This window comes from Fundulus heteroclitus, unplaced genomic scaffold (assembly GCF_011125445.2).
Source record: "Fundulus heteroclitus isolate FHET01 unplaced genomic scaffold, MU-UCD_Fhet_4.1 scaffold_191, whole genome shotgun sequence".
Taxonomy (NCBI): Eukaryota; Metazoa; Chordata; class Actinopteri; order Cyprinodontiformes; family Fundulidae; genus Fundulus; species Fundulus heteroclitus.
Genome location: NW_023396603.1, coordinates 287,065 through 297,544, shown reverse-complemented (window position 1 = coordinate 297,544; position 10,480 = coordinate 287,065). Strand labels below are relative to the sequence as shown.

Sequence of the window (10,480 nt, the reverse complement as noted above, 5' to 3'; positions counted from 1 at the left end):
TGTAATTTTAAGAGAAATAACGAAAAAGTCAAGAACACAATGTTATACTCTACAGATCTTAAGGCTGGTTTACATGGCTGGGTTTTAGAATAGTCGGCCGATTTTCAAAGCCTGAGAGACATCAATAATCAATAAAAATCTTTCTAGATAAGACAGGTTTGGTCATACAGTGTGTGGCGTCCGGTCAGACGGTGAGCACAACACACCACACACAAACAGATTTTGCTTAAGATCATTCAGATGTCAGACGGCAAATCTTGCCAATCCTCTCAAGATCAAATGTGAGTCCAGTGTAAATAAACATCAACAATGGGGGAGAATAATGGCAATAGTGTGTGCACACATCTTAATGGAGAAAAAACATAACAAAAAGAAAAGGCGTTGGTTAAATAAGCAGAGACAACATGACCGGGTGTTGGGGGCTCTACACTTCCTGCATTATGTTATGGAGCGAGTTGGAAATCTCAGCTTGAAATCTGTCAAACTGGGTCATCAGCAGGACAATGATCTCAAACACACCAGCAAATGTATAACAAAATGGTTGATGAAGAAAATAATAGGTGATTTTTTTGTCTTTTATATAGAACGTATAGCGGTGATGGAGAATGCTCATACTAAAACAGTGGAGGAGGTTTTAGGCTTCTTCGTTGTAAATGAATCTACAGGCCTGAGCTGTGAGCAGCTGAAGAAAAACAGAGAGAGATGGGGACCCAATGGTACATATATCTATTTATCTATCTATCTTTATTTCTTTATTATTATTTTTGTTTACAAAGAATCTGTACGAAAATTCTTTTTATCTGGTGGGTGGTCATTTACTACCCTGTTAAGTTACTGATCACATTTGTGAAGTTGCTTTTACTGTACTGCTGAAGAAAACAAACACTTTTTAAAAAAAGTCTTGTAAACCTTTCTATGGATACTACTCTAAAACCTCTGTGCAAAGAATTCTTTAAAAATACAGTTTTTAATACCTGTTGCCACAGTGCTTTTTTGACTTATCTTTTCTCTTGTTATTTTTTAACCTATAGAATTGCCTGCTGAAGAAGGTAATCAAACATTTTACATTTTTACAGTACTTATTTTGTCTTTTTATACCAACTTTGCAGTGTAATACTGCCTCAACGGCCCCATGTGTTTAACTGTTATTCTTACTGTGCTGTGATATTGTTTTTTTTCTCTCACTCCACAGGAAAGTCACTTTGGGAGCTGATCCTGGAACAGTTTGAAGATCTGTTAGTTCGAATACTGCTGCTGGCTGCATGCATTTCTTTTGTAAGCAAATAGAACCATGATTGAAACAGAACTAATCATCCATCCATCCATCCATCCATTTTCTGACCCGCTAATCAATAATATTTAATTAGAGCAACTGTGTATACATTGTAGTTTTGTGTAAAAAACAAAGTGTGTTAGTTAAGTACTGCAGGATACACACAGCGATAGTATTAAGCATTAAATGTAATGTTTGGTTTGTGCTTCAGTGTTGGAGTTCTAGGAATGCTTTACAAGACAATAGACCCTTTTCCCTTGCAAGCCCCAGTATTTAAAGCCCTTGGCTTTTGTTTCCGGGGTAAACCAAAGCCTTTGGCTTTTAATTTTGACCCGTTTCCATTTGCTAGGGGCTGTTTATGTAAACAGCCCCATGACATATGGGGAAGTTGTGAGGAAAGCTGCAGTACCAATCTGGTCCAGTGGATGGCAAGAAGACATGATATGTCAAACAGACAAAGGCAGAGAAGCTTTAAATGTGTCCTGCCACTCATCTAGAATCAGAGAAACATGATTTAGAACGTACCACTGGATTTCTCAGACACTTTTACACTGGCCCTACCCTATACAGTGAGACGAGACTTTGATCTGTCTGCTCCAAACTTTACCTCATGAAGTTAAAATTTAGAGCTTTATGAGAATGTTTTTGCCTCAGACACGGCGAGAATGATGAGGGGGATTTTTAAGTGCAACACCAAAGACTTTTGATCGCAGCGGAATTATTTTGTATAGGTCATAGGATATACGCGCTGCACTGACTTGACTTTTGTTCCGCATTCTCTTCGGCCATGGATGGAAAGCAAGAACTTGCCGTGTTACACACACACACAAAAATACACACAATGGTTCGATCAGCAGCCTGCGTGTAAAATGAGTGAAATGCAATCTACTGGGTTTCCTTAGAAAGGAGAAATTTTTGACCAATGTGTATAATCTGACCTAATCTGTATAATCTGATTGAATTTGACTTTGGAAAGTGCGTTGAGATGACATGTTTCATGAATTGGTGCTCTATAAATAAAATGGAAATGAAATTGAATTGAATAGAATTTTCAGCCGCAACAAACAGACAGTATGCGGGAAATCACCTATAGACCTCAATTCAATGATTTCAATTGGAAGAACTGAAAGGCATGACATGTCCCCTTTAAAAGGCTCATGGGTGAATGATGTAATCACACACAGAAAAACAACAGGTATCTTGTGTTAAGTTTCATCATGTTCTCTGATACAGACCATTTAACAATGCCTTGATTGAGAACCTGACAACCTGGCAAGCCAGATTGACATGTGTAGCACTCTCCGTTCTGCACGTCATCAGTCTGTGCCTGCTCCTATTGAATCTGTTCGGGAAAGGAGGGACATTCAGCAAAACATTCCAAGCTGATTCGGCAAAGTGACACCTAGTGCCCACCTACCTAAGGTTGGTTTTACCAATCACGGTATCAAATGACGATGTAAGCAGCAGGTGTCATGAGAAACTACAACTAGTTACACTGGTCAAGGCACTTTTTGCTGTTCTTCTGTAAAAGAAGAAATCGTGGATTCTGACAAAACGGATGTGATAGCAGCAGAAGCTATGCTTGCAACAATGTTTATTTTGGTTTGGGCCCAAATGATTGAGATCGGAACAGGACAAGATGGATTCTTGTGGGTTTGTGAACACACAAATACTGCGAGAATTCAGCTTGCAGGAAAGGTTATGTACCTAGCCAGGGCCTAAACATACCTGACACTAATAAATATACTCAGTTTGTTATATCTTGGATATTAATTGATTACAAATGAGATCACCACCTTATTGCACATGAACCTTTATCTCTGTTGTGTAGACCCTGGCGTGGTTCGAAGAAGGGGAGGGGACCATCACTGCATTCGTTGAGCCCTTCGTCATCCTTCTCATCCTGATTGCTAACGCTATTGTGGGTGTGTGGCAGGTAAATGTCTTATGTGGGTTATATTTTTTTAGGAGATCTTTTTAATATTACTGTATTTTTCAGATCATAAGGCGCATCAGATTATAAGAGGCACAGTGAATAAATGTGTCTTTGTGTGTCTTTGTCCACATATAAGGCACACCAAATATTCTTCCTAAGCTTGTTATATCACTCCGGCCCTTCACGTACACAGTTCTCTATCCGTCTCTGTCGGGAGGACAGAGTAGTTGGACTACACTGCCCTGTTTCTAATATTAGGCCAAAAATAAATGTAACGTTTATATTGAATTAACTAACTAGGGTTTATTGTTGCTAGCGTCTACTCTGGCCGCTGGCTGCATAAAGGCTCCTACACTTAGTACTGTGCGCAGACAGTGAGCTGCGCTTACACTCCGTGGATGTTTTACCCTTCATAGTCGAGCGTACTATTGCCTACGTTTCCTATGGCAAATTACCACACTTTCTGCCAGTGGGACCAAGCGGCAGAACGGACGGTAAAATGTGTTTTAAGAAGAGCCGTTTCTTTTCCAGCAGGTTCCCACCGCACACCTGTCAGTGAGAACAGAGAGGGACTGTGATGCTATGCATCCTTGCAACCACCTGCTTGGAGCAGCACAGTGTATCAAGCTCGATGTCACATATAAAACAGTTCGATGTAAAGACTTCTTGCTGCCAAGAAATTTATAGCATGACTCCGCATAGCGAATACACGTGGACATCCATGGCATGAACTGCGCCCGAGTATGTGGGGGCCTTTACAAGAATGCACTTCTAGTTTTGACATTACTGTAAGAAAGTCTTGCAGACTGCTCAGGGTTCCGGTCAAGTAGTGACACAGTGTACCGTAATGCCCCGAATATCCATTTAGCGGAGTGGCTTCGTTGCTAACCAAAGTCATACTTGCATATTTTAACAGATTTCTGAGCGCATTGTACCACACAAAATCGGTCAGTAATCATATATAAGGCGCACCATCAATTTTTGAGAAAAATTTTGGATTTTAAGTACGCCTTATAGTTCGGAAAATACGGTATGTCATTTGGTTTCCTTTATTTTCAGAGATATTCTAATTGTTATTCATGATCTCATTTCAAGACAGATCTGTCTTGAACAACAAAAAATTAATTTTACAAACACAGTAACAACACAATAAATTAAAACACTCAACTTAATTAAATAAGCCTGTGCTGTCTGAGTGCAGTTATAGTGAAACTTTGTCAATTTATATAAGCCACCACACTTGTCAAAAAATAAAATATATCCCATGACTAAATGAGCAGTGTTTTTAAATCAATCTGGCTATTGCTGCTGCATGTTGTGTGCATTGGGGTGACATTTTTCCTGTTATCCAACAGGAAAAAACATCCTGATGTACATTAGCCTCCTTCTGTTCCCCTTTTTGTGAAAGAAAGCTGCATTTACTGCTAGTTTTGTTACAGAAACATCAAGGAAAAATGGAAAAGAATAGTCAGGGAGAGTCAACTCAGCTGAAGATGCTAACCTTTGTTTAAGTAGGTTAAATGCTTCCTCAGATTCCAGAGTCCAAATCAAAACATTATTCAATTTTCTCAAACCTTATATCTTCACTAGGTCCCACAAAGGTTACAGTGTACCTGCAAATGTAGTTGCGACTGTAGCCAGTTAGTCCCAAAAAGACAGCATGTCTTTCATGTTCTGTGGTTTAGGTGTGTTAGAATGCTCTTCTTGTGGTTGCAGGACATACTACTGGTTGTTCCTGTGGAAATAACACACCCCAGGAAAGACACCTGTTTCCTGGCAACTGGCAATTTATTTTTACTGACCTTAAAACCAGGTTGATGGAGGTGTCTCAAAATAACTCCGTGACCTGAAGACAGATCTCATCGGTAGGGGAAGCCAACAGCAGGTCATCAATATACTGAATGAAAGTAGTCTTTTTGGGCAGAGGATCTGTAAACCATATTTCAAAACCTGATTAAAAATACCTGGTGATAGAGCAAATCCTTGGGGCAGTCTGGTGTAGCGTAGCTGGCAACCTTTATAAGAGAATGAAAAAATATCTCGACATTCTTCAGCCAAGGGAAGACCGAAGAAAGCATTAGCTAAATCAATACATATATACCACTGGTGGGAGGGCTCAAAACTGTAAATAGCCACGTATGGATTAGCCACAGAAATTGTAGTTTTTAAAACAGAATTTATCGCTCTGAGATCATGTGCCATGCAATATTTACCAGTTTTTTCTTTTCCACTTGAAGAATGGGTGTGTTCCAGGCTGAGACAGAGGGTTCTAAACCTCCAGCTGCCAGGAGGTCTGCAATGATATCAGCAATCCCTTCCTTTCCTTAAGATTAAGATTAAGATTAAATCAGTAGTGACCTGAAATGAAACTTGGACACATGAAATTAATCCCACCTCCATGGGACTTTCTGCTCATAGTTTTAATGCGAGTGTAGCCAACATCTCTGCTGCTTCATGACGATCAGTGCATTTCCGGCCATGGTAACGAGTCAAAAGCTCATGTTGTAAAATAATCTTATCAGTTACATCACAAAGAATTTAATAGGTATTAGTGGATTTTGAAAACAGCAAACCTGCAACGCTGGTTGGAGCCCTATCGGTGGCCTGAAGGGAACGTTTTACCTTGTTCCCTAATTCCTTTACCTGGTGCTCAACATGGAGAGAAAGAGAGATATAAGGAAACGCTTCATCTCACATCATATACAATTGCAGAAGTTAGCACCACTGCAGCTGCCACACCCTCAGGGGCCACATACATGTTCCTAGAAGTGACTGTCCATGTTTTACCTTTAATTTCTGCTAAAGATTTTTTTTTTCGGCTGTAGTGGCATGCGTTTTATTGACAGTGAGCTGACAGGAAAAGGGGGGAAGACATGCAGCAAAGCCCCACGGGTCGGAATCGATCCCTGGCCGACCGCGTCGAGGACTAAAGGCCTCCTAATATGGTTTGCGCTAACCGCTCCGCCACGGGCGCGCCACCCTAAAGATTCTTGATACTAGTCAGTGTGGTTCCTGTCATAGAACAGAGTGATGTGTGGCGGGTCAGGTGGGGACGAGTAGGAACTCAGACTTTGTATCCAGGGCTTCCATAGCTGAAACACTGAGAGAACACCAGACGTAGCAGTCTTTGTTAGCAGTTAAGAGCTACTGCACCCTGTCGGCGGTGAAACACCCTCAGTGGACCGAGCTCGTTTATACCCTTCAGGATATAATTTAAATATTACTTTGGAGAGAAACTGTGTCACCTCCCGGATGCTATCTGGTAGATTTCAGTCATCTCCTTGTGTCCGGTACTATCTAAATGTGGCAGGCAATTCTGGTCTAAGCAGTTCGTTCCACTTGACCCAGTTCATATCTTGACAGTCCCCAATAGATGTCAGCAAACTCTTCCCCCACGTGTTGCAATGGCAGATGCTGTTCCTTCCCTGAGAAGCCCCTCAGTGACACAGTCTTGGTTGACAATCCAGATGGTGATGGTTGTCTAAAATTGGTGGAATATGTGGCTCCAGTGTCCACTAAAAGTTCATGCAGTCATTTCCCACTTTCACTAGCAGCATGGGGTCTGCAGTGCTCATGCTACTCAGGTCATCCTCAGGGGTGTGTCAATACTGTCCATAAGAAGAGTTATCCCCATTCTGGGGGTACTGACCTTGTGGAGGTGGGGTCATGTTAGGATTTGGTGATACCATGCCGGGCTGACCTGCTGGTGGGGTGAAATAGCCCACAGTCATGTGCCCAATGTCCAGGGTAACCACAGTTGTAGCAGATGTCGATGGGTGCTGTAAAGAACTACCGCACCTGATCGGCGGTGAAACACACTAGGTGGACCCAGCTCTTTTTACCCGTCAGGCGACCCCCATTTACATATTACTTTGGATGCAAGACGCATGAAACAGAAAGGTATACTTCAAGTTACTATGTCTACTAAAGACAGAGAAACTGTTACAGAAACATCAGCGCTGATGGGCTCTTGATCAGCAAGAAGCCCCAATTGCTCATCACACAAACATTATAAAGGAGTTCAGGTTCACACCCATAGAGGGCCCTACACATCCACACTGTGTCATTAGTAAAGAAACCGTGTCACCTCCGGGACGCTATCTGACAGATATGAGTCATTTCCTTGTGTCCAGTGCTATTCAAGTGTGGCAGGCAGTTCTGGGTAAAGCAGTTTGTTCCTCTTGACCCAGTTGCTATCTTAACAGACCCCCTGATGATGTGCCTAAATGGCACATCACCAAAGATGATCAACCAGACCTGGATGTGTGGAATGACAGCTCCCAAGCTGTCCCTCTCCAAGAACAGTCAGTCATTCCGTCCAATCCAAGCACGTCAGCTACCGGCATCCAGAGTCCGTCCATCTGTGATCTCCACGACAAACCGATAGTGCAGCTCAGTTTCTGGGGTCACATAATCTCTGCTGGTGTGCCCGAAAGGCACAACCGGCAGTCCAAATGTCCGTTAGCCCCCCCCCCCCCCCCCCCCCCCAATTGGTGTGCCCCAAAGGCACATCACAATGAAAACAGTTCCAAGAAATGGGCCGGACAAACATCAATGGAAACATCTTAGCATCAATCAGCATGAATAATTCATAATTCAGCATTTATCAATCAACACCACAGTCCAAGCATTTTATCTACAATTTAGGGTTCAACTAATTGAGCTTGGCCTGTTTTAGGTTCCTTATTTTAATTTTACATTAGACTAGGTAAGCTAAGACTGTTCCGCAACCAAGGTTAAATCTGTCTACTCTACCTCCACCCTGAAAAACCTCCTACTTGGTCCTTCACTCTCCATTCCCATGGATAAACATCCATCACTTTCAAACCTTACAAATCCAAGAGTACCAGTAGGGGGCATCACAGGGTGGGCTCGGCCTCCACCAAAAAACGCCACCTCGTTTAAGAAATGGTAAAAACTGATGCAGCCCAGTCAAGGGGAATCCCACTCTATGCCAATCAGAGCGCGAATACACCGTATTGAATCTAAAAAGTAGCCTAACCGCATAATTTACGGATCTGTGATACCCATCAGATCCTGGTTCTCTTTATATCAAAGCAAAAAGATTGCAAAAACTGTACATCTTGGTGTGTGTATCTGTAGCAGACAGTTTCCATTCTTAATCATAAACCATAGCGATCAACATAATGCAGCATCACAGTATAAACATCATAAAACATAATATCAAACATGATCATGGAAGTCAGTGGAAAAGAGAAAAAAAATGTTTTGTGATAGAAAGACTCCGTACGTCAATAACGCAAAAAGCCATCAGGCCATTCAGAGCACGTGGCAGAGATGAATCTATTCGCGCATAAGTGGTCAGCTCAGTGTTCTCAGGCAACTGCTCCTTCATGGCAAACAGAAAGAAGAAAGCATAAAATACGATTTCAATCAATCTAAGATAAAAGTTATGACTGACACATATTTACACTTGATATTTAAATCTTAACTTACACATACATTGTTATGAGTCATCATCTGAACCCTCCAAGTCCTCATCATCATTGGTATATATTCCATCAGTGTCATTCTCATTTTCTGTATTTCCAGGACTAGTTTTTACAGTTAAGACATTGGCACAGTTAACTATATGGCAAATTGTCCCTCTTACAAGAAAAGATTTGTGATTTGGATTTTTCTTGCACATATATGAAATGTCCATTGTGACATCAGATGGAGCTGGGGAATCGGACATCCAACAGTAGGAGAGTACTCCATCTTCCATCAACCAGACATGGCCAATCCTCATTGAGTGGAAGAGATTTATCCAATATACACAGCAGGTTGAACATATTGTACCTGGCACCATTTACAAATTGACAGTCTTTCTGTCAATTCAATTTAATTCAATTTTATTTATATAGCGCCAAATCATGAAACATGTCATCTCAAGGCACTTTACAAAGTCAAGTTCAATCATATTATACAGATTGGGTCAGATTTTACAGATTGGTCAAAAATGTTCTATATAAGGAAACCAGTTGATTGCATCAAAGTCCCGACAAGCAGCATTCACTCCTGGGGAAGCGTAGAGCCACAGGGAGAGTATTCTGCATTGTACATGGCTTTGCTGCAATCCCTCATACTGAGCAAGCATGAAGCGACAGTGGGAAGAAAAACTCCCCATTAACGGGAAGGAAAACCTCAGGCAGAACTGGGCTCAGTATGAACGGTCATCTGCCTCGACCGACTGGGGGTTACAGAAGACAGAGCAGAGACACAACAAGAGAGACAAAAAAGCACAGAAGCACACATTGATTCAGTAATCTGTTCTACATTAGATGGTAGTAGCGGGTGAGCCGTCTTCTCTGGATGATGTCACAGTTAACAGAACGCCAGACCAGGTGTACCTATTATGAAGATAAGAGAGAACAGAAAGTTAAAGCCGAAATGACAACACATAATGCATAATTGAAGAACAGTAGAACTCTGTAGAGTGATAAAATTAGATCCTGATATCCTCTAGTAGCCTAAGCCTATAGCAGTAAAACTATAAAGGTAGCTCAGAGTAACATGAGCCACTCTAGTTATAGGTTTTGTCAAAAAGAAAAGTTTTAAGATTAGTCTTAAAAGTAGACAGTGTGTCTGCCTCACGGACCAAAACTGGGAGTTGGTTCCACAGGAGAGGAGCCTGATAGCTAAAGGATCTGCCTCCCATTCTTCTTTTAGAGACTCTAGGTACCACCAGCAGACCTGCTGGTGACATACAATTTCTTCAAGCTGAAGGAACAACTCATTAACATCCTAACTGGTTCCAATAGTTTGGAAGCAGTTAATAGCTGGCTCTGATTCTAGCATCAGCTTTAGAGCTTTAACTTTCCCTTTTCGTTTAAAGGCACTAACAGTGTTACACCCAGTGAAGACGTGTATACCAACAACAGCCCGACTTTTCCTAGGACCATGAACACTGGCTAGCTGAGAAATGTCTATCATACAGGTCTTGTTGCCAGTCCCCGTCTTGAAGAACAAGCGACTCTCAATGCAATGAGCACACCTTATAGCTAAGACCATAACATCAGTGTCTGGACTCAAGATGACAATATATTTCTACTCTAATGAAGCATGATAAGCATGAAGAAGAAGTCTTATTATGTGGGAGATTACTTAACCATTAACCCGTAAAAAGAGAAGGAAGACACAGGGAAACGAGGTCTCTCTGCTTGCCAACTGGAGAACCCATTTATTTCAAATACTCGCACGTACAAACGGGTGTGAGCTAGAGTTCTGACACAACAAAGTGCACATGCATTTTATATCCCACAGATGGG

At 41.6% G+C, this 10,480-nt stretch overlaps 1 protein-coding gene across 1 annotated transcript in view; it reads left to right on the top strand.

Annotated features, from left to right (window-relative positions):
- Window positions 1-567: 567 nt before the first annotated feature.
- Window positions 568-10,480, top strand: part of LOC105922785 (sarcoplasmic/endoplasmic reticulum calcium ATPase 2) — a 135,929-nt gene continuing 126,016 nt past the window's right edge. The window contains exons 1-4 of the mRNA XM_036129598.1: window positions 568-716; window positions 1,032-1,049; window positions 1,193-1,275; window positions 3,105-3,209. Of these exons, the coding sequence (XP_035985491.1) occupies window positions 599-716; window positions 1,032-1,049; window positions 1,193-1,275; window positions 3,105-3,209 (324 nt within the window). The 5' untranslated portion in view covers window positions 568-598. The remainder of the gene's footprint in view (window positions 717-1,031; window positions 1,050-1,192; window positions 1,276-3,104; window positions 3,210-10,480) is intronic.